This window comes from Puntigrus tetrazona, chromosome 13 (genome assembly GCF_018831695.1).
Source record: "Puntigrus tetrazona isolate hp1 chromosome 13, ASM1883169v1, whole genome shotgun sequence".
Lineage (NCBI taxonomy): Eukaryota > Metazoa > Chordata > Actinopteri > Cypriniformes > Cyprinidae > Puntigrus > Puntigrus tetrazona.
In genome coordinates, this window is record NC_056711.1 from 1,779,981 (window position 1) to 1,804,969 (window position 24,989).

Below are 24,989 nucleotides of genomic sequence, written 5' to 3' on the forward strand. Positions count from 1 at the left end.
CACTAACCCGAACAGGAAGCGTGACGACATATGAGCAGGATGATTGTTTGAAAATTTCCAAGCCACAAATATGATAGACCTGTTGATCAATGCACTGCAAGAGGGCTGTGGTCCACCGCTCGATAATAAGCAACAAAGTAAACAGAGTGATTACTTCCTGTTTGTCCTTGGGGCTTCGCTGGGATTTTGCCAAGACATGACATGATCCTGGATCAACATTACTGTTCAAAATAAGTGGTAAATGATTAACAAGAGGAAAGAAGCACATAACCCTGATCATGAGCCTATAACAGATATTTCCTGAAAGATTATCCTGAAAGAAAATCTGATTGGTTGATTGGAATGTTGTTCCAGGATCGACAAGAAAGTTGAACATCTTGTACATCTTGTGTTCGTTTCATGTCAACCCTGCCCAGTGTGAGTGTAAGCTTAGGCTAAACCCCGTCTGTGAAACCTGGCCCATAAATGAATTCGGACCCTCCGCAGACAGCAAGGGTCCTGCCACGATCAAGGCACAGAAATGTAGTAACAACAATAAAAGTAGTCCACGTGACATCAGGGTTTCAAACGTAATTTTATGAATCTTTGAGAATACTTTTTGTGTACAAAGAAAAAACAAAAGACTTCATTCAACAGCTATTATCTTCCATGCCAGTCCTGGACACACGTTCATAACAGTAATATGATGCTGCTGACGCTCAGAATCTGCTTTTCTTAACTCATCTAATCTGATTCAGAAAAGTAAGGCCAGGCAAATAATTAATCTCGTCCGTTGAAATCTTTCGGCATGTTTATAAAGACAGTTTAGAGATACATCATCTTCTGCTGGCAAACACGGTTCTACGTCACAAACCTCACACGCTTGCACTGTATATACTTTCATACTTTCTGACTTAATTTGGATAACTGCAAGAACTTTCTTCAAATAAATAAAGAACCACTGATAATGATTTTAAAGACTAAAAAGTCCACTTTGACACATGCTCTATTCTACATGAAGAGAGGGAAATGTAATACAGTCCCCACAGCCTCCGATCACACAGACACGGGACTCAAGCCATGGATGTCCTACTGATCACTGCCGAATACTGTTAGCGTGGTCATTGGTTTTGCACAGCTACTCTATGGAGTACTATTACTCCATTTTCTTCCAGTTCTCTTCTCAGTCCAGTCCCTTGTTTGGATGACCTGTGTTTCGATTACTGCCTCTTCATATCGTTGTCTGGACTTTCCGACTGCTCTTGTCTAAGGATTATCTCTCTTGTTTTGCCGATTGAAGACCTGGCTTTACTCTCGTGACTTGCCCTCTATACATCTGTTTACCAGTTTCTCGCCTCTGTTTTGATCATGTTTCTGAGTAAAGACTTGCAGATGTATCTGAATGCTTTCTCCGTTTATGTCGCAACATATGCACTATAAAGTAATTCTACTTTTATAGTATCTTTTCGACGCCACTGAGCATGAATTTTTAACTTGTGTTTGGCAACATTTGTATACATGAATGTGCTCACTCCCTGCTCTGTCACAATTTCTGATTGAGGTAGACTCGCAGCTTCTTTTCGTTTAATTTAAACTTTTAGTGACAATGATATGAATTATGAATCAAGTATAAATATGTTTTCATGTTTCATGAGTACAGGCAGTTAAAAATGAAAAATAATTGAATCAATAGCTATGAATTGCATAAGTGATAATGTACTTCCAGCTGGTTGTTATCGCTAGATGTACATTATCCCGCTTATTACATGGCTTCCTGAAACCAGGCTCAGTTGGGTCCAGGCTCTGACCGGACGACCAGAATTTATATTTTAGTTCAATATTAAACGCAGAGATGTGGGACTGTGTGAAGGACTTGTAGTGTGTGTGACTCGTACAGAAAGAGCCTGTGTTATTAGTGTTTATCTGGGAATAACAGATAAACTCTAATTTGAATAAGATTTCTTTGTGTATTTCTAACACAAATGATGACAGATTTTCTGTGTTACATTAAAAGACATTGATAACGTTTAACGTTAAAACGTTAAAATACTAAGTGCAAATAAATCAGATAATTTACCAGCATATTTTACCATGTAGTAAAATATGAACATGTAGAAACTTTTAGCAAAAACCTGCCTGTAAAAATGATTTATGAAATAGACTTTAAAACACCGTGCTTGACAATGCTTGATATATCTGAAAGCACATTTAAACTTTTATGAATACAAAAGTGAACATGAAATTGAAAACATTTTTCCCCTAATAGTTAAAGGTAAGACGTTTTTTAGAATAGAAACTTTCAGGGCAACACATGTGCAGAGGCAGACATCTTGAAAGAATTCATTTAACATTTCCAAGGCATTTATAAGAGTAATGTGCCCGCATACAATCTAACCAGAAAAAACATGTTACTTTGCTTCCAAGCAATAGAGTAAAGGAGGCAAATTAAACGAACTAATAGCACCAGTTGTGATTTCCAGGTGAAATCAGAGCGAAACAGTATGGCTTCGATAGAAAGCCTTGCTTGCTGTACGAACTCAAAGTGAAAGGAAACAGCCAACAAAGGTTTACACATGATTTTCAAACACGTTTTTAGAGAGAAGGGCTTGCCGTGTGCGTGCTGCATGCTGGGATCTCGTTTGGCTGGAGTGTTTTACTGTAATGGGAATGCCAGTCTCGCTCAAAGACCGCTCTCATCCGCTCGACTACAGTGGAGGTGTTCTGCTCCACCCGCTGACTGATCACCACACCAACACCAGCGCTGTACACAAACTCGTTGCCCACCCAGTTTAAGTTGCCTGAGAACCCAGAAAAGACATTATTCGAGCATGCTTTTATTTATTTTTTAACTTTAATTCAAATCTCTGTTACAATACGACATCAGCAGCTTATCAATGCTCATCGATGTCCTCACCTATATACACAGACCTGTCCGTCACCATGTATCTGTTGTGATTCGTTCCGTAGAGGCGTCCATCGCTCTGCTTCTGTGGAATGAAGAACTTCTGCAAGAAGAAGAGCAGAGTACATCCCTGGTCAGGTTGGGCCCACATGGGCGACAGCATCCCAGTCATAGTAGACAGCTCTAGCAGAATCATCCATGTCACAGATTGAATGAATGAATGTTGTATCTGGACTTAAACACAAATGAAAAATGGACAGCAGCAAATCATACATCTTTTTGAATAAACTGCCACTTCTACATCCAGTCTTAAATCAAGTGGAAAGCAGTGATCAGTCCCTCTAATTCGTCATTACTTCATTCAATTCATTCAAATCTAAAAGATTCATTTGACTGGTTCGACTCTTTCTGGAGGCCAGTGGCTGTTAGCTCTGATCGCAGGGAGCTCATTTAGCTGATGCTATCTGTGTCTGACTTTATTACATTTTCATATCACAATAATTGATGAAGCTATAATGGTACACAATTCAATAAAAAAGCAAGCTTCAGTGCTGTGCTCTAAGTTTCAAAACAGTCCAAAAACAGCATTAAAAGCGCAATAATAATAATAACAATAATAATAATAATACATTAATCATTTTGAGGGGGACATTTTTTATGACCCTTTTTACAAAATGTAACATATATCTCATGTGTCTCCTCAAATGTGTGTGTGTATGTGTCTCTGTGTCTCTGACCTACAGAGCTTTATTTTTCATGCTTCAGCAACAATATACAGTGCCCATTGTTGTCTATGTTTTTGATATACATATAAAAAAAGCAAAATCAGAGCTCTTTGTTGAAAATGCCTGAAATCTGAATTTTTTTAAACAGCAAATTCTCTCATTATCCCCTCAAAGCCAGGGAGGCAGTTCGAGGGCTGTCAGTGCCAAACTTTAGATAAAGATAATTCGCTTTCTTTATCACCATAAGTTGCTCCGGCATTCTGAGGACAGTAATCAGGAAAAAGTACTTTTAACCAGGGCTCTGAACTGCTTCATTGGAATGAAAACATTTGACATTTAACAGGAACAAAAACAGAAACGAAAACAAGTCCTAGGCTTAGCTTTAGTGTAGATTGTTTTTAGAAGTGATCTGATAAATTGACCTACAGCTACAAGCCGACGGAGGAAACGTGCGGTTCATGGTTAGGCCTCTCGACCTGGCTGTCTGACTCTGGATGGTACCCTGAGGTAAGACTGACGTTAATGTTCAAGTGTTAGCAGAATGCTTTGAGATGATGTCCTCAGGCAAGACCATAAAAACAGAATACCTGCTCCATTAAAACTTTAGCCATCTCAAGTGCTGTGTGGAGCTTGATGATGGGAATTATACGGCATGCCTTAGAGAAGCGATTGATGACAGTGAGTATGGTGGTGTAATGGTTAGAGCTGGGAAGATCGGTAACAAAGTCTGTGGTGATGTGGGACCATGGACATAGGGGAATCAGTAGGGGCTGTGACAGACCTGATGAGATGATTTGGAGATGCTGCAGTTCTGAACAAACTTGGTTATATCTGACTGTAAGGATGGCCACCAGAAAATATTGGAGATGAGCTGTATGGTTGTGTTGATAGCTGGATGCCCAGCACAGGGAGAATCATGAACCAACTGCATCAATCTCTCATGGAGGCTCAAAGGTACGTAAGTGCAGTCTGGTGGGCATTTGGGAGAAGCAGGTTTGCCAAGTTGATCTTCAGAGATCTCAGTCATTATATACTATTATGTGGGAGTTAGAATGATCTTAGAGGGTAGAATGGGTTCATTTGTTGTAGGTTCAGGAGGTCAAACTGTCGAGAGAGTGGGCTCGATGTGCAAGATGCCCATCTGAAGCTCTAGCTCAGGGGTGAGAAACTTGGCGAAAGAGACATCAATAAAATGTCCTGCTGCTCCTGAGTCTATCATAGCAGTAATGTTAATCATCTTGTCCTCACTAGTAAGTACAATAGGAATTCTGACGGCAATTTGAATAACAGGATCCAGAAGGATTTCGTGCTGTGGGATGACTCGGAAGCTTTCCGATATCCTGACTGACCACAATACAAACACAGTTGGTTGTGAATTTGTTTCTCCCTCTGCTACATCGATAGGTGAGTAGCCCTAATCTGCATCAGTTCATTATGAGATTGGGAGGTAGTATTGGTTGATAGAGGAAGGTGAATGGCTAGTTCCATGAATTGTTCCACAGTCTTGCCCTTGTCACAGTTCAGACTGACGCTCCACGTCTGAGTGATTGCTCTCCCAGCCAGTTTGCTCAGTGAGAGTTCGAGTGTAAGCCACCGAGGTGCTGTTGGCCTGGCGTAGAGCGAGCAGTTCTTCGCCCTTTTCACTCACTGAATGCTCAAAAACTCACAGAACTGATGAAGGAAGCAGTCATACAAGGGCAAAGTCATCTTGCCCTCCCACATTGCGGTGGCCCACTCCAGTGCTGTCAATGAGTAGCAAGCACACAATCAACACTCGACTCTCATCTGAGAGGATGTGGATTAAGAGTGATGTAAGAATGTAGAAGGAATCCCTTACATTTTTTCGAGTTCAGAGACTGGAGACAGGGTCAGTGGGACAGGTGGCAGAAAGTCACAAGAGCGTAAAGAGTCCAGGATCATATACAGCAGAATCAAACAAAAGGAAAACCTCTCAGAAAGTCAGACAGGGCTACACATGACTGCGCAAATACTGAGAGTCCGGGCACAGCTTATAAAGGGGTGATAACTGGGCACACCTGGCAGGGATTAGTCTTAGGTATGGGGTTCTGGGTAATGGAGTCTGAGTATTAAGGTGAAGGCGCTCCGGTGGAGATCACAGAGGCCTGGCGTGTGACAATATGCCACTTTGCTTGTGCACTCGTCCAGGTGCCATAAGCCTGTCTGGTGGTGCAAAGGGCTCACCAGCCTATAGTGATGACTTTTTATGCTGACAATCCGGCCCACAGCTCAAACATCTTAGGGGGTTAGCGCCTGGCCATTCTTACACACTTTGTTTGGAAGTTCAGCTATAACTAAGTGGTCTCCTTTGCAGAAGCCTGAGCTGACATAACAAAGCTGTTGCTGCCATATGCCCCAACAGTCTCTAAAAGCATTTCAGAATCACCATTTTCCCCAGTTTAAACAAGGTAAGAGAAGTGACCAAAGACTGTATTCGATCTTGAGAGAGTCCAAATCCATTCCCAAGAATGTGATTATTAGTCTGCTTCAGATGTTTTAGAACAGTGGTGGGTAAACTTGGCCCTTCCAGGCCACTTTTCTTCAGCTCCAACCCTAATCAAACACACCCAAATATAAATTGATAAACTCTATTTTGTTCTTTCCAAATATAATAAAAAATTATCAACTGCTGTGATGTATTTTGACGGTGTATAGTGTAGTTGTATTTTGATGTAGTGCATAGACTTCAGTGAGGTTCATTACAATATAACAAATTCTTATCACATATTCATTGATTAATCAGCTGGGCTACCATGTGTTGAGATACAGTTTGTCGTTCTATGCACCACCTGGTGGATACTGAGTGAACCACGTCCAATGTATTGACATTTTAAGAAATGCAATCCGCAAGAGACCTGTTAGATTTACAGAAGTAGAAAATAGTAAATCATCCAGGTTTTGCTCACATACCGTTTCAAAGACAAATATTTCATATATACTATACTTTCTTATATGCACTGTTTATCTTAATAATATCAAAGCTTGCTTTTTTGGACCTCAGCAGCCCTGTTCCATGTATATCTTTGATAATCTTTGATTAATGCACACTCACCACCTCCACGGAGCAGCGGACGGAGTCTGTACACAGTGCTTTGAGAGACCACAGGAAGTTCAGCGTCAGCGGCTCAGTCTGCTCCCAACAGCTTATTAACAGGCGTACTTTGATGCTTTTTTTCAGAATCAAGGCTTCTCTGAGCATGTTGTCAATGCGTGACCAGTACCTGTTCAATTACATAAAGTAAACATGACTAATGCACTATGCCAAGAATTACAAAATTTTGTTTTCAGCCAAAATATCGAAAAAAAAAAAAGAGTATTTTCTAGACAAGCAAAAATGATTGTCTTGTTTTCAGAAAAACAGGAAAAAAAGAACAAGCAAAACAATCTGCAGATTATTTTGCTTGTTTCAAGTAAAAACTTCATTTTTTGAAAACAAGAACATTTTTGCTTGTCTTGAAAATCCATCTTGATTTGAGAATTTTTAGATATTCTTGGCTTTGCAGTGCAAGGTTTGGCTTGTTAGCATGATTCCATTAGAGCTGCTGGTAGATGGAGATCTAATAAAGCTTCTTCCTTCCTGCAGGGACATTTAGCAGGTAAACTGTGTGTCTTTGTGATGTCATCAGTCGTGACATGATAGTTACTGTTCAGATGACTGGATTTAAAAACAATTGTGTCCCAAGTTCCCACAAGCCACTCTCAAATGAACGTGGTCCAGTTAGCCCAGTGCTAGATGCTGCTGCTACTATGTCTTAGTCGTGTATTCTGATGGAATACATTTCTTTGCATGCATCATTTAAATCACTAGTTTTATATGGTAATGTTAATGTTAGATGTGTTAGTCAGGACGCAGGACTCACCTGGGTTGGCTGCGGTTGAGCACAGGTAGATAGTTGGTTATGGAGATGTAGATAAAAGTCTCAGCCTGTTGAATGACTCTGTTAATGGCCTCGAGGTCTTTTGTACGGTTTTTTGTGCAGAAAGCATCTGGAGAGCTCTAGCACAGCAAACAATAAAAAACTTAATTATTTAACAATGTATGCCCAATGTAGTCAACTTTATCCGTCCTGTTAAATAATACTTAAAGAGTATTTGCATAAAGTGTGATCAGAAAAGACTGTAAAATCCACAGGAAAACTATGATTTAACTGCATCCGATCACTCCTATTCCCTGCACGTCCAGTACATGACGGTGAGAGCGACAGTGATTTAGAAAGATAACACATTTCACAGTCGGGTATTTGATCACGTGTGAAGCATGCAGCTGCCAAGCTGTTCCAGATAAACGACTCTTGTTCATTTTCTGTGAGGACTCCATCGATTGAAAGGGATATTAAAGGCAATGCAACCTTTAATCAATGGAAATCTATCTGTTCATTTATAATAGCAAATCTCTCTTCTATAAATGGTGCTGTCTCGCTCTGCTCTATTTATACTGTAGTGCCCACAGACCGTATGTAAATTAGTGACACCTTTGACATTTGTTGTGGCATTCAAGCATTACAATGCACATAATAACTTTTCTTAACTCTTACTTTTTGACGGCCATTCTACAGAAAATGGGTATATGCAGACGCAATTCTAAAGGCGGCAGTGCACTTGTTTCTCTGGTCTACAATAACAAACACATTAAACATCATTAGAGTCACACAAATCAAATGAAGGATCATTTCCGTGCACCAGGACTTGTTTCCCCTTCAACTAGACTTCAGTTAAATGAAAAAACACTTCTAACTCAACTCACTGAAAAGTATGCTTTTGCTTCAATATCATTCAGATGCAGATGAAGGTTGCTGTCTCTGTTATACAGAGCGTTCAGTTTCTTGGACAATACTGAAGGCAAAAACTCTTTATACTGCAGTTGCCAGTAGAAGCTGAATATCTTGTGCAGGTCCAACACCAGGCAGCTGCAGTTATAAATAATGATGCCCAACTCCTTCATCTGTGGAAATAACACATCACCTCACTCACCAGAACAATCAAATATTACTAAACATGATGAAGAACATACCACATCGAACGCCACCGACATACAAATGAATCATCCAAAAAAATGTGCATTTAACTATACAGCTGTCCTTTACCGTAGACAGTGACCTCCAATCCATGCCAGCACTTCCTATGTACATGTGTCTCCTGTCCACCACCCAGAAGGAGGAGTTGAGCTGACCTTTAATGAGGGCTTTCATGTTCAAGTAATGCACCTCTGCACCTGGAGGACAAACGAATAAAACAGTAAATTATGAATTACTGGTCCTCAAATTGTTCAAAACAAGTGCCATCAACAGGAAGTGTCCAAACATAAACGTAGAAGACTGAACTACTTACCCATACACACTTTTTTTGTATTTTAACAGCTGCGTTTGCATACACTTACTGTCTCAGAATAAGTTTGTGTCCGTGTGTTCATTTGGTGTCTCTGTCTGGTGTGCGTCCTTTGCCTAGTAACCGCAGCTAGTGGCCTAATCAGAGCACACAGGTCCAGCTCGTTTGCTCTGCCTATATCTAGCCGGTGTTGGCACTGTGTTTTGTCAGTTTATTAATCATGTCTTGTTTCTCTGTCAGCTCGTCGCTGTATCCTGACTCTCGCCTGTTTTTAATCACTGGAGTTCTCGACTGTTTTTATCTCTCCCTTTTGCTATCACTTAATAAACTCTTTATTTGCATTCTCATTTGGATCTTGAGACTACTTCTTGTGACAGAACAAACTGTATTGATCCAGTATGGATCCAGCAAGTGTGGCAGAGATGAGAGACTTCTTTGCTAAGAGCAGCACACATGTATGGAGCACCAGGAGGATGAGATGATGGCCAGAGGTTGTGTGTCCAGTGTCAAGGTGACACTTTGGCAGCAAAATGTGGTTGAAATTATTACTATGAATTGTTTTGGCATGATTCCACTTTCTCAGGATTTCTTGAGTTCTGCGAGATTCCTGACTCTTCCTGACTACTCTACCAGACACCCGACTCATTTTCCCTTCTCGATTCCCTGGTGTTTATTCCTAAGATTCCAACTCATGCCAATTTGGATGGTTTTATTTGTCTCAAATTTTCTATGAATTATATTCTCCCCAAACATATGGAATACCGTATTTTAAAAGGCTGTGTCTTTCTACCCTCACCCATAATTAACTTTACCAGGTCACTTCTCCCAATCCTCCAGTAGTCCCTGATTGGTTTTACAAAACCAGTATGTAATAAACATACAGTATGTCTTCTTTTGTAGAACCGGTCCTTGAACTGTAACTTGAATCAGTAACACACACACACACACACACACACACACACGCACGCATATATATGCTTAAGTATTGGTTGTATAGAGTAAAGGAGCCCCAAGAAGCCACCTAATGAGAGAGAGTGGAAACTTTTGGCTGTATAGTGATAGAGGCAAAGGTAGGCTGGATAATGATAGAAGCCACGATAGGCCAAGTAGAAACAGAAGCCAGATAGTAATAAGAGCCACAATAGGCCAAATAGAGATATGCCACAGTGTGAAATGGCACCGATAGGCCTTAGAGGGAACAGCCCCAACAGGCCTGAGTGGGAAAGGCCCCACAAACTTGATGGGACATAAAGAGAAAGCAATGGAGCAAAGAGGAGAAACTTTAGACAGGGAGTTAGGGCATGTAGATAGGCTGCAGTGAAAAACTCCACAAGAAAGGCAACAGAGGGGAATGCCACAGAAAGATAGACACCACCAACAGTAATTGATTTAAAACAACTGATGTTTACTGAGCCTTTGTGATAGTTTGCGATTCAGATCCAATGTATATGACTGATGTTAAAACTCCACATTCAGCAGCATTACTATCATGTTTATATCTCTTTCAGAACAGTTCTGTCACACTGAAATCTATTTCGCACTGTTTCATGTTTGAATAGCTAACGTTAATATCTAAATGACAAGGATTAAATCATGGGAGAATGTTAAGCTTAGCTGAAGAAAAAGCAGTGATCATTCAGACAGGTGATGAAGTAACAGCCAGTAAGCCGATGGTATCCGCATCAAACATCAAATATGTTATATACAACTTAAGTGTAATGCAGATATGATGTAACAATAAAATACATCTAGTATTAAATAATGTTTGGGATACCATGATCAAAAGCCAGAAGAGAAAATTGCTGAAAGGTTGAAACGCAGGATAGTCCGGATGGTGGATCAGCAGACCCAAACAAGGTCCATAGAAATCCAAGCTGTCCTGCAGGCTCAGGGTGCATCAGTGTCAGTGTGAACTATCTGTCGACATTTAAATGAAATGAAACGCTATGGCAGAAGACCCAGGAGGACCCCACTGCGGACACAGAGACATAAAAAAGCAAGACTACAATTTGCCAAAATGTACTTGAGTAAGCCAAAATCCTGGACAGATGAGATAGAGTTTCTTGGTAAAGCACATCATTCTACTGTTCACCGAAAACAGAATGAGGCCTACAAAGAAAAGAACACAGTACCTACAGTCAAATATGGTGGAGGTTCAACGATGTTTTGGGGTTGTTTTGCTGCCTCTGGCACTGGGTGCCTTGAATGTGTGCAAGGCATCATGAAATCTGAGGATTTTGGATCACAATGTAGGGTCCAGTGTCAGAAAGCTGGGTTTGCATCTGAGATCAAACATACTTCAAAAAACAGATGACAACAAAGCACTGGAGAGTTCTGAAGTGGCCGGCTCTAGTCCAGATCTAAATCCCACTGAACACCTGTGGAGGGATCTTAAAATTGCTGTTGGGAAAAGGCGCCCTTCCAATATGAGAGACCTGGAGCAGTTTGCAAAGGAAGAGTGGTCTAATATTCTGGGTAAGAGGTGTAGGAAGCTTATTGATGGTTATAGGAAGTGACTGATTTCAGTTATTTTTTCCAAAGGCTGTGCAACCAAATATTAAATTAAGGGTGCCAATAATTTTTTCCATCCCATTTTTGGAGTTTAGTGTGACATTATGTCAAATTAGCTTTTTCCCTCCCCTTTTTTGTTTTGTTCCAATACACACAAAGGGAATAAACATGCGTACAGCAAAGCGTGTGTTAATGCATTACATTTCTGTGAGAAAGACTTGTGCCAAAAATGTTGGCCATGACTGTATATTGAGATATATATGAGCATACAGTGAAGGCTGCAATAGGGCAAGTGAGACCAAAGCTAAAAGATATAAGGAGACAGAATGAACCACCACCAGTAGATGCAAAATTAAACAAGCCTCGATCATAACGTAAAGATGCCCACTGAGCATCTTACCATCTTATCTGGTACTCAAATGAAAGAAGGACCATGAATACATCTATTTGATAAAGACTGCATTTTTGATTGTGTTAGATAAAGATAAAGTGAAAGCCAAGGTTATTTGCATCTGCAGCCATGGTATTCCAATGCATCACCAATACAGAGAGATAATAACACTTTAAAATTTAATTTAAGATGCCTTACAAGCTCACTGAAATGTAGTTAGCTACTGAACCATGTAAAAGCATAATGAAAGCAATTACACAAAGATATGTGGATACGTACATACAGCAGTTTATCAGAGCAGAACTGCCACATGACTGAAGCTCAGCACGTTATATAGAATTGTGTACTGAGAAAAGTATGGAATAATGAGTTTAGACAAACTATGAAATTCTTAGTCAACATATTTGAGCATAGCAAAACAATGTGTCCATTTACAAGAGGACGTGGAATTTATACACAGACAAGACAGAAAAATGCAGACAGCATTTTAAAAGAAATCAGAAAACTACTCATTGGGATGTGGCAGACGTGGGAATTTAAAGAAACATCACTACCTATCTTGAGATGCTGACTGTAGGAAATTAAGTCAACAGGGGGCGTTAATCACATTACATAGAGGCACATGTAGACCAAAGAGGAGAGTGAGTTTGCTTTTTTGAGTGAAGTGTATCCACAGGAGAATGAAGGGTGGAATGAACTCATTAGACTGAATGTGGTAAGCACTATTTTCAAGTTGGACATGGGTGCTGCGGTAACAGCAATCACAAGCAGCAGCTTCTCCACCCAGAGGCTTGGTGCTCTGCATCCCACAGAAAAAGTGCTGTTTGGCCCAGATAATTAATCATAAACTTGATATAAAGGGGCGATTTAAAGGCAAGTTAAGTTTTAAAGATAAAACTAATGAACAAGATGTTTCTGTTGGTTCTCGACTGTCTAAGCTACACAGTGCATGAGCAACAAGACAACATCTGAGAAAATACACCACAGTTTTCTTAGGCTTGGGGAAACTGCACAGTTGAGCTGGCACCAAGTGCAGTGCCATATGCACTTTCATCCACTTGCCAGGTACCCCTTCACATGAGAGATAATGTGCTGAATCGCATGGAGGATATGGTGGTTGTGCCCAAAGCCCAAAAGAAAATACAGCTATATGTTGATTTGACCCATTTAATCAAGTGGGTGCGGCGAGATAAACATATACTTCCTGGAGTTGAACCAACTGGGGTGGAACAAGAGAGGACACTGTTGGGCATGGTTAATTATCTAAGAAATATTTTTACCTCACCTTGCATTGTATACCAGCTTATTTACAGACCTGCTTAGAGAGAAAAATTAATGGTGGTGGAGGATACCACAAAAAGAGGCATTTCAGGAATTGAAAGCGGAATTAAACTCTCGCCGAGAATTGGCCTCATACTCACTGTCAACAGAGACATGTGTCGCTGCAGATGCCTCCTCCTTCGGGGTAGGAGGTGTTCTGACTCAAAAGCAGTCAGATGGAAACCAGTGGTGTTCATCTCCAGAGGCCTGTCTGAGGCAGAAAAAACATTATCCACAAATAGAAAACGAGGCCCTTGCCGTCGCATTGGCAGGTGAACATCTGTTATCTTACTTTTTTGGTCTAAAGTATAGACTAGAGACAGATCACAAGCCGCTCTTTTCACTGCTGAGCAATAAAGAACTGGATAAGCTTCCTCCACGAATCCTGCAGTTTCGGCTGAGGCTAATGAAGTTCAAGTTTGACATTGTGCATGTGCCTGGTAAGCAGCTCATAACTGCTGACACATTGACTAGAGCCCCAGTGAAACACTTTTAGGCAGAAGGAGGAAGACATGTAAAGGTGTTTGTGGATGCGGTGCTTCAAGCCCTCCCATTTACTGATTCAAAGTTGACTACAATAATTAAGAATCAGAAAGCTGATCCCATTTGTGCAAAACTTATCCGATACTGTGAGACTGATTGGTCAGGGAAAGCATGGCCTTCCCCCTAATTTGAAACCATACTGACCTGAAAGAGAAAATCTTCATGTAAGGAGAGCTGGAGAGCTGCTCCTCAGGGGCCAAAGAATTGTGATTCCTCACTGCATGGACGAGGAGGTCCTCCGTAAGATACACGTGGTCACCAGGATATAGTCAAATGACAAGCTAGGGCTCGCCAGGTCGTCTGCTGGCCAGGACTGTCCGTTCACATCACTCAGAAAGCATTGAGAATGACAGCGAACATGAAGTAAAATCTTTGCCGATGATCCTTTATATCATGAGGGTGAGTACTAGGGAGCTTATATATTCCTTGCGTAGGATGACGATTGGCCAGATCTAATTGTGTAACGCGACGTAGCATTAAGACTTCCTGGTAGGATTTGCGCTAAAGCTTTCATATCTCCAGAAATCAATGAATTACACAAATCATGGTAGTTAACTGTTGTTAAAGTTATCAAATTCCTGTGCCTTTGCTTCGGTACACTCAGATCAAACAAAGAGAGTCTTGCAACGTGGTTTTGTTGGACAGTGAATGCTAAATAATGTCCTATATATTTACCGCTTCGAGTGAGTGCCTTGAGCTCTGTAGAATTAGTCAGTGCACTGACCACCTTCAGACTGACTGACCGCGACTGTAGACTCATCAACTGATGGAGTAAGTTATGACCCTGAGGATGACAGAAGAAACAGTCACAAATAAATGCAATCGTATTGGGATAATTTTAGCTTTCTTTAAAAGAAACAGTCGTAGGTGTAGTCAGCAGTATGTTGGGCGTTACCTGTTTGGCCTGGGGAGACTTTGACTCGTGCTCGGTAGAGTTCAGTGCCCACCATGGAGACACAATCTCGACAGATCGATGCGCTCGATCCAGAAGCTCACGGAGACTAGCGGCCAGAGGAACCGTGTCTTTATATGCAATGGACAGATCTTCTGGAATATTCTCAACAAGCACAACACTGTGAACACAAGAGAATCTATATTCAAATGCAGGAAGGATTCACTGAGAGCAGATATTACAAGGGTAATGATTTCCAATGATTTGAATAGGGTTATCGGCTTGTTAAGCTGTGACATACTGACCCATAATACTGTTTCAAGGTCCAAACCTTTACTCATACTCTTTCAAGAGAGAACAGCCATTTATCAGCACTATTCAATTATGTCATACTATTAGGCTAAGCTTTTTAAAACTCACTGCAGTGTCTGGTCTTACAATGTCCCAGACACCAATATTTTTCTGAATCTTATTATACACCAATAAGATTCAGAAAATATGAATCGCTGTGTGGCCAATTAACATGATGATTTTTCAGTACAACGTAAACTTACTGTGAGTACATGTTAGCCATTTTAATCGTTTGCTGCCTTGCTTTTGGGACCCGAATGTGGACCTGGAAACAGTGACATGTGATGCCAGACTTAACCGGATGGGTGTGCAACTGATAAATTACCATTATGTGTACAAAAATGTCACCTCTTAGATTTCACTAGAGTACAAAATGGCATATAGTTGTGAGTGTATGTATCATCCTGACAGTGATTCGGCACAATAAATCTTTATCTGGCTGCAGCAGACTGAGTCAGATCACAAAGACATGAAATACACAGATCAATAAGAGAAACAAAACACCTTGATGACAAGACGCAGCAGGCCTACAAACACAACAGAGAACAGCATACTGTACACTAATGGAAGTAATGCAATAATACATACAACAGTGTGAACAATGATTATGATTACACACATACATACAAAAATGTATGTATATTATGGTGGCTTGCCAGCATTGCCTTAAGCAAGAGTCCAGGTCACGTGGGTCATGAAGTGAAGAAATCGGTGGCACCCATTCCCTATTTGCCAAGATCCGGTGGAAAGATCCTAGGTAAAGCGGAGCCCCTGTAAAGTGAACATGTTCTCCTAAATCACACTAATGTCTCATTTCTTAATCGAGTCTTAAGTAAAATCTGATTTAAAGCAATTTTTACACGAAACAAGTTTCAAAATACATTTTGTTTCCAAAAATACTACGGAAGTAAAGTACAGATTCCTTCTCCATAATAAAAACAACATTATATAAAGCTGAATATCCTGGCTTTCGTAAGCTTTAATACATTTATATTACACAATCACCTTCTCAGCTTAAGAAAGATTGCAGATAGTAGACTTAATGCAAGCAGGATTCACAGGAGGATTGTGGTTAATAGTGATTAAAGACGTTGGCTCTTAAAGGTCCAGGGTTCAGTTCAGGAAATGAGATTGACTGAGGTCCCCATCAGCACCAGCACTTGAACTCCAACACTTACAGCATCGTTAGTGGCTTCGGACGGATTTCATTTGTGTTCAACGTGGCCTCTGATGAGAAGTGCCTGCTAATGTTTTTTTTCTTCTGCTAAAGCATGTAGATTTGATCACAGATCCTATCCTGTTACAGCGCCGGCATATCGAGTGTGTGTAATAGAATATCTTAAAAGGACACATTAACCGCACTCTGTTCAACGCTAAATAGCTCCAAATCAATACTCTCTCTAAATCTTACCTTTACAAACCCTCGTGATTGAGACCATTACAAAAACAGACACTCTTTCCTCCACACTTTCAATGATAAATCAACGTACGTCAACGTGTTTAGTATTGAAATGAAATAATACCTAAAATTACAATTAATAATTCATCACAAAAAAGAGGGCATGTCTGATAGCTTGTCCCAGCAGTTTAATCCAAACAGATGAGGAACACCAACAGGAGCCAACAATATTAGCAGTTTGCAGAAGAGAGTAGAGTAGAGCAAAAGAGAAAGAGAAGAATATGGCCGCCTTGAACGCTAATGTTGGCATCTGCAGAAGAATGATGTGAATTTGCTGACCACAGGGTCACTGCATCGCTTTGTGATGACACCGAGAAAAAACGCTGGGTGAGAAAGTGCAAAACCTTTGCAGATGAAAGCTTGGATAGCATGGCTGGACCTTGGAGAACAGTGGCATTTACAATGAGCTGACCAACTTGTTCTTGGCTCTATTCATGGACAAAGACACAGCACACTCTTTGAAGGTGCCATTATGTGCTTTGCCAGCAGACCTATACCATTATAGATGTTGTTGAGAATTGAGAACGTCTAACAGTATGTGAATTAAAAGTGAACAAAATGACACAAAATGATTACTTGTCCTTGTTGACAATAGAATAACACGTTTAAAGAATGCCTAACATCAATAACACTGTGCATGATTTTGCTACATATATATAGTTTTAGCCTTAAATTAAACTGTTATTTAGCTGCTTGTATTATTTATATTCTGCAACCCATTGTTTTACAACCTGAATTCTGGCCATCTTTAAAATGTGAATAAATTGAAAACTAAACGTTTTTTAAATCATAGAGCCAATATTGTATTCGCAATAGAGCATAAAAACAGAGATATTTTACACTTTTTTCCCACAAATTGGGCATACTTCAAATTTGATGCCTGTTAGAAGTCTTAAAGTTGGCAACAAAAGGCTGAAAGTGCACATAAAAGTGTGCGTACACTCAAAAGCTAGATTGAATTGAATTCAAGCAAATGGTGATGAACTGCCGTAAAATGCACAAGAAAGAAGGAAAACTCAAACAAACTACGACTGCTTGTTGAAGAAATATCTTCATTCGTGTTCTGAAGATGAACGGAGGTCTTAGGATTTTAATTTTGGGGTGAATTAACCCTTTAAGTCTTTTACACAGCAGAAATATACACAACAAAAGCCAGTCTCTTATCCTCATCCTTTCTCACAAACTCACAGTGATTTCAGCATTATCTCCAGAGACGTAACACATCGAAATATTCAGTAAAAACATTTAAAAAGTCTTTTTTTTAATTTTGTCATGTCTCACTTACTCTCATGTTGTTCCAAAACGACGTTATGAAGCTACAAGAACACTTATTTTGTTAGTTTTGCTTTCTTTCTGTACAAATGAGAATACATTTTTCATACAAAATATCTTAAATTGTGTTCCAGAGACGAACAAAGCTTTTACTGGTTTGGCACGTCATGGGGGTAAGTGATTAATGACACAATTGAAATGTTTGGGTTTAATAACCCTTAAGGATCAATCTCGTGGTGTTTCTCCGGCCACTCTGCCTCCTAGCGGCCGGGTGTGTTGTGTTGTGATCTTACTTTGCTTTTTTAATGTTTGGGGAAAGTATGGGGAACCAGAGATCATGTTTCAACCCCCTTGAGCATCACTGGAAGCAGCTACTTCTGTTCTAATGTTCAGTTTGTCTTTTTTTCTCCAGCTACAGCTTGGCCAGACGATGAAGTCCTCTTACAGAAGCTTTGCTGAACGTGACCTGCACCTCTGTTCTCCCACTGGGTTTGTGCTACATCTATTTAAACACGTTTTTCAGGGATTTTGAATTCGATGAGCTTTTATTATTCATCCACAAATCCAACTCCTTTTGAAAATCAACAAAGTGCCGATCTTCTGGATTATAGATATAGTTAATATCGCGAATCAATAAAATGACACAATTAGGTTAAGTCTTGGAAGCAGAATAAAAAGGGTCTGTTCAGACAGGGATGTGACGGAGAGTTTTTCTCACCGGCAGGCACTGCTGCATGTTCCTTTAGAGATATCGTCGTCGTCGTCCCCCCACACATCTACAGCAGAGAATATCAGCGCTATCAGCACAGCACAGCAGCACACCAGCGCAAAGATCACGATGCATTTGTGCTGAGACTGCAAAACAAAAAAGAAAAAGCACTCATTCAGAGCCGTTAGACACACATTTAACCCTGGATACCTGCAGAAGGAAAAAAAGGGTCTCCATGTGCAGGTGTAAAGGTTTTGTGTGTGAATACGATCTAAACTAAACTTAACATGCATGTCTCAGCTGTACAAAACCAATGAAAACAGTGCTTTGCAAAGCTATGTATCTTTAATGTATCTTTAATGGACTGAATCCCATTTTATTATCAGATCTTTGCAGCTGACCTTTGATGGTCTATTTCATCCATATTAATAAGCAAAAATGACTTTAGATATTCTCGCTTTTGACGTGAAATCTTTATATTTAAAACAAATGAGCAAGCCCAGCCCCGATGAGAAGCCCGGATGCAATTAGTTTCTGTTTTTAGGGAGTAACAGAACAGTTTAATTCATATCAGTTTATTGGTTACAGTGAAGACGGGAATAACTGGTTGACTGGTTTTCATCTACCTGAAACTAAAACTAGAACTAAAACTAAAGATCAGTGCAAAACTCCCTATAACTGAACCATCATAGTTTGTCTTTTGAGAGTGAATCATGACAGTGTGTGTGTGTCTCTTCATATAGTTCATGATGACACAAATGTGTTTATGAGGTTTATAAGGAAAAGTCACACTAATATTTTTCTCAATGTATGTATATTTTACTTAAGATCAGTGCTTGTTAAATTCAAATGCACAATTATAAATTATTGTGATCCTTTTTATTGAATCGCCCTAACCTTCCCGTCTCTTAACATGACTATTATTAATCTGATTATTATTAGCCGTCTGACTGGAAGAGGTGGAGGTCTGCTTCTCTCCAATGAATGGAAATGTAATCCGGTAACACTTTACAATACTGTTCCTTCATAAATGAATAAGGAACAGATGACCAATGCACTATTAACTAGTAATAACTACTATTATCTAACAAGAAACTCGGATTAACAATTTAGTAAGTAACAGCACTCTGGTAGCTAATAAAAACTAAATTTTCTCATATATCCTGGAGAACTCCTAAAAACTACTACAAGTTCATAATAAATGTGAATTATGCATAATAATGATGAATGATCAGCTGATGTTCAGACCACACTGATCCTGCAGATTTCTTTTATTCAACACCAGGAAGATCAGGAACATGCTTCACATCTCCTTATTCAATTCATTTTTGAGCAGTTTGGACCTCGGAGTGTTTCACTGATCTTTTATGGACTCGGTCTCTCTCTGTTTGCTGGTATCTGCTCATAATAAAGCTGCATATGGATCCAGCTACGCTTCATGAGCAGACATACAGCATCAGGGATGAACCAAGATGGCAGTCTATGTAAAGAAATGGGCAATCCCTGCGGATTAATAATCACGTGTGAAGTAATGCTTCTGAGACTACTCTCTCTCAGACCTAACGAGAAAAAAAGCTGTTTTCCGTATGTTGTTTTTTTATGGTGGCTTCCAGAAGCTGAATTATTGACCTGAACAGCCAGTCTCTTTATTTACAGACATTCTGCCAACTTATGTGCAGCTATAAATAACAGAAAGCTATTAAGACACCAGAATGATATAACTATTGGTGATCAACAGTGCACCATATGGAGCTGAGATCTAACACTATTAAAACAGAGACCGGATTCGACAGCTTCTAATAAATAATTGAGCCCTTTAACACAGCGGGCTCTGTGAGTCCAGCAGCTCTAAATAAGAAGTGTAAAACATCTTCAGGGGCTTTAGGGGCGAAGCGAAGGAGGCACTGTGCACTTCTATTAATTCACTTCAAGAAATATTTTGTGCTGACAACTACTGAAAGAATCTCTTACATTTTTATAGGAGGTGTGCAACTTTCTCATATTTAGCTGAGTGGATAAAATCATTCATAATGTTCAAGCCTGCAGAATGAAATTACAACCCTTACCTCCTCTGTGCCTCAACAAGAGTAGATAGTGGGTGTATATTTGACTATATTGATTTGAGTGATTGTATAAAAAAATGTTCTGATGTTTTGTAACACCAGATTCACAGACCAGGCAAGCAATACTTCACAGAGTGTGTGTGTGTGTGTGTGTGTGTGTGTGTGTGTGTGTGTGTGAGGATAGACCTACGCTTTATATACTTATTTTGTGCTCAGCTTTCAGGAATGTGGACCTCCATTGTGAGGACATACACTAACTTTAAAATGAAACATTAAAAGTGCTGAATGTTTCCTGTGAGGCCTTTGTTTAGAGAGATTCCTCATGAATCTATGTAACATAATGCTTTGATGAAGAAACACAAAACTATTTTCTCTCCATTTCTGACGTATCTGCTCTGCATGTTGAACATGTGCATACTAAGTAATACATAGAAGCAGAGCAACATACTCTTCACCGAAGGGCAAGCTTGGTAGAAGAAGACCGTCTGCCTCAAAGCAGGTTATTGAGCGAAGGCTGGAAGCTTGTGATCAATAGATCAATTAAAGCTGCATTAGGATCCAGTGCTTGAGCTGAACTTCACAAGGCCACAAACTCAGAATCAGCGCTGTGGAACATGAGAAGGGCTGTGTTGCACAGGTTTTAGTGTTTTTCCCTTTTATTGGCTCCACCATAGAGGTCTCTTGCTCCTCAACACCTCTTCTACTCCTCACTGCAAATGTAATAATAATTAACATAACCAGAAAACCAGATTCAACCACGCCCAGTTCTCTCGATGCTAAATACATCTGAGAAGCCCAGAAAGCTGGAGTAGATGAGTGTTTATTAATTACCTGCAAGGACCTGGGGTTACTACAACTAGTGCACAAACTAATGCAAATATAAGCAATAAGCAATATAAAATAGTGTTTGTGACAGATCACTGTATCCCTCAGTTTAAACATGTGAACCTGTGTCGGTATGTTTTTGGGTTCTGGCTTACCTAAGTGTTGAAATCCATGAATACAGTGTCAGACAGGTTTATGATATGATATATCACCAGAGAGAGCCACAGAGCCATGGAGCGCCGCCGGACCCGAGCTGACTGCATCAGACCAGGTGCATGAGCTCGCCACGGTGGAGACCGCCGAATACAACGAGATCGCAGAGTGGAGCTCCGCCCACTGCACCACGACTGAGGATGAGCTGCTGGATCTACATAACCTGGAATTAGACCCGGCACTTTCCCTGTTTCCTGAGTTCCTGGTTCCGTCCAGCCGTCCTGAGTCCCTGCCTCAAGAGCACCCCCTAGAGACTGTTCCCCAAGGGCGCCCTCCAGTGCCCGTGCCATGAGTGCTCCCTCCAGTGCCCACGCCGCATTCAGTGTCTAGGCTTCAAATTTTCCCTTACCATCCGCCGTCGATGGTTCCCAGCAGCCCCTGCGCTCATCCTCAGATCACCACCTGGTGCTCGCCATGGGTCTGCCGGTCTCCATCGCCGTCGTGGGTGGAGGATCCCTCGCCTCACCGTCCCGCCTCCGAGTCCCGGACTCCACCTCGGCTCATAGACCCGTCGGCTCCCCCTGGGCTCCTAGCTCTCTCCTCTCCACCGTGGTCCGTCAGTCCACCAGCTCCACCAGGCTCCATCGTTCCTCCGGCTCCGCCTTGGTCTGTCGTCGACCATCCGTCGCCTCGGGATTCCTCTCCTCCGGCTTCACCTCGTCCCTCCATCCCTCCTGCTCTGTCAGGCTCCTCCATCCCTCTGGCTCCACCTCAGTCCTCTGTCGCTCTGGCTCTGCCGCATCCTTCCAAGTCCCCCGTCTCCTCATCAGTCACTGAAGCCTGCGGCGTCGCCTTGGTCCTCCAGCGCCTCTGTGTCATCCTGGCTCTTCGGCCCTCCACCTCAGTCTCCTCCACCACCTGCTCCGCCGCCATCGGTCGGCCCCATGGAGTCGACGGCCATTTCTCCTCCATGGCTCCTCCCTCCGTCGGCTCCACCATGGACCATCATGGCTGGGTTCTGGGTCCTCTGGATCTCCTCCTGTCTCCTCCCTCCGTCTGCACCTCCCTGGACTCTGTCTGCCTGCCCCCTCCTGGGGGCCTGTCCTCCACCGGAACCTCCTCCCAAGTTCCCGATTTCGTTTTATTTTTCCGGTGCGAGGACGCACCTTCCGGGAGGGGGGCAATATGTCACACGTGGACTCTTTTGTTGTTGTTTTGTCCTGTGCCATGTGTTCAGTGTGATCTACTTTCTGTTCATTGTCTAATTTGTCATCAGCTGTGTCTTGTTAGTTTAGTCCAGTGGTTTTCAACCAGTGGGCCGCAACGGTATTGCAGGGGGGCCGCCAGTTATTATCAATAGAAATAATAATATTGCTAATGTACGTAAAAATGTGTAGTAATAATTAAATATCATAATTAATTAAAAATTAATGACCTATTATGCACATTTTCTGGTTATTGAACATTACCCGTTTATTCAATAAAGACAGTTAAAAGTCATGCTTCTGAGTACTCAGTTACTAACCCGACACAAATAACAGGTTCATTTAAATTTTTTTGCAGTGGGCCTCGGAAACATATGTGCTTGGTTGTGTGGGCTGTGAGTTAAAAAAGGTTGGGAACCACTGGTTTAGTCAATTCCTGTGTGTATTTAAGTTTGATTCCGTTTAATCGTCGGTTCTCGTTCTTATTGTGTGTGGTTTTGTGTCGTGTCTACCTGCCTGCCTACCAGCCTGAAACTTTATTATTTCATTCTCTCTCGCAAACCACACCGTGACACATATGATGTGATTTCAAGTTTTCTTTCTCTTTGAAGTGTTAAAGCTGTTAGAGCATAGATAAAATCTCTAAAGTTACAAAGATTAAAGCCTCAAAACCAAAAAGATATTCTTGTCCACACCCTCCTAAACATGCATCCTCTTTTACATCACTTTTCAAACTCCGCCCAAATGTTTCCTCGCAGAAAGAAGGCGGAGCTATTACTCTGTGTGTAGTGTTGCTGCGGGCGCCATGTTCTGGACACGCTGTGTTTCACTGTGAAAGTCAAACTACTTGTGTTTCCAGAAGAGGACGCGACTAGAAATCAGTGTTAAGTTGTGTTTATAACACTGTTCCAGAACAGTTCAACACAAATATTAGAGTGTGCTCAGCACATTTTATTATTATTTTAACTGATTCCTGAACCTGGAGAGTAGCCTATGCTGACTTATAAAGAGGCAAATCCAACTCTGTAAGGACAGTCTGGGACTGCTGACTCCTGTAAGTATCTATGATTACATTTCCATCACATGCTTGAGGTATTCGGCCAATCTTAACACACCGGATAGCTAGCCAATCAGAGCAAAGATGAGCTTTGTACATCCAAGGGTTTCAGAAGGCGGGGCTTAGACGAGCAACAATAGTACATTATGTGGAAAACAACCTTTAACTTATAAACACATTGCATCACACCAAAATACAAAATCTTTTTCTGTTTAGTCATTTCATGTGACCCCTTTAATAAATGAGATTATTGAGTTAAAAACTTAATTTAAATTTACTTCATAGTAATATTTAATTATATTTTTTAGCATTGTCTTTGTGAAATATTAGAATTTGTTTGATGATCTCATAACACTTTACAAGAAGTAATGTATTAACTAACATGAACAAACAATTAATTTATTAGACTGTTTAGTAAACTGTAATAATGCTATGTAAAAATACAGTAATTCATTGTTAGTTCATGTTAGTTCACAAGACATGAGCTAATGTTAACAAACACTGTTTCTGATTTCAATGCATTAGTAAATACTGAAAATTAACATGAACTTATATTAATAAACAATGTAGAAGTATTGTTCGTTCTTAGTTAATGTTAACTAATGTAGTTAATTAATAAACCTTACTGTAAAGTGTTAGCGATGATCAATTAAATGTGACAAATATATAAAAAAAATCTAAATGAAGTTATGTCCAATACAACGGAATGACACAGGCATGGTGCTGACCACATGAAGACAGGGAGGTGTGAAAGACACGGCTGAAAGCTATCAGTAATTAGAAAACAACCCTGACCCCTTCAGTCCCAACACTCACAGAACCAGGAGAAACACAGCCGAGGAAACTCACAGAAAGACAATAGAGCTGATAGAGAATATGAACTAAACACCAGGCTTCACAGAAGAGACTCACAGAACCCTTTAGATGTGAAGACTGTGTGGAAGAATGAGACAAGTCATATACGAGACGTTTTGAGCACATTTTCCCCGTGTCATCCCATTTTCTGATTTCTGATCTTATTTGTTTTTTTCTGTGCGTGTATGGATTCATTGGCTTGTTACCAACATCTGGTGAAAACTTCATGTCAACAGCACCTTTAGAAACATACTTATCTCAATACTTATCTTACCCACATTTTTATGTTTTAAAAATAAACCCGTCAATCAGACAGCGGTCAGAAGAAAGCTCTGAACTGATGTGTGTGCACCTGAGATGGTTTCAGCCTCACGCCGCCGTTCTTCTCCAGCTATCTTCTCTCTGACTGATTGACAGCATACCGACTAACCTTA

At 40.7% G+C, this 24,989-nt stretch overlaps 1 protein-coding gene across 3 annotated transcripts in view; it reads right to left on the reverse strand.

Moving 5' to 3' along the window:
- The window catches only part of LOC122356460 (inactive phospholipase D5), a 25,566-nt gene continuing 577 nt past the window's right edge, over window positions 1–24,989 (reverse strand). Inside the window, exons 2-11 of one of the 3 annotated variants that reach the window (XM_043255197.1) lie at window positions 18,407–18,543; window positions 15,623–15,728; window positions 14,610–14,787; window positions 14,390–14,498; window positions 8,709–8,836; window positions 8,369–8,566; window positions 7,485–7,621; window positions 6,677–6,845; window positions 2,894–2,984; window positions 1–2,777 (exon numbers count right to left, since the gene is read on the reverse strand). In XM_043255197.1, the coding sequence (XP_043111132.1) occupies window positions 2,572–2,777; window positions 2,894–2,984; window positions 6,677–6,845; window positions 7,485–7,621; window positions 8,369–8,566; window positions 8,709–8,836; window positions 14,390–14,498; window positions 14,610–14,787; window positions 15,623–15,728; window positions 18,407–18,464 (1,380 nt within the window). In that variant the 5' untranslated portion in view covers window positions 18,465–18,543 and the 3' untranslated portion in view covers window positions 1–2,571. The remainder of the gene's footprint in view (window positions 2,778–2,893; window positions 2,985–6,676; window positions 6,846–7,484; window positions 7,622–8,368; window positions 8,567–8,708; window positions 8,837–14,389; window positions 14,499–14,609; window positions 14,788–15,622; window positions 15,729–18,406; window positions 18,544–24,989) is intronic. The other 2 variants (XM_043255199.1, XM_043255198.1) reach the window with 2 other exon arrangements.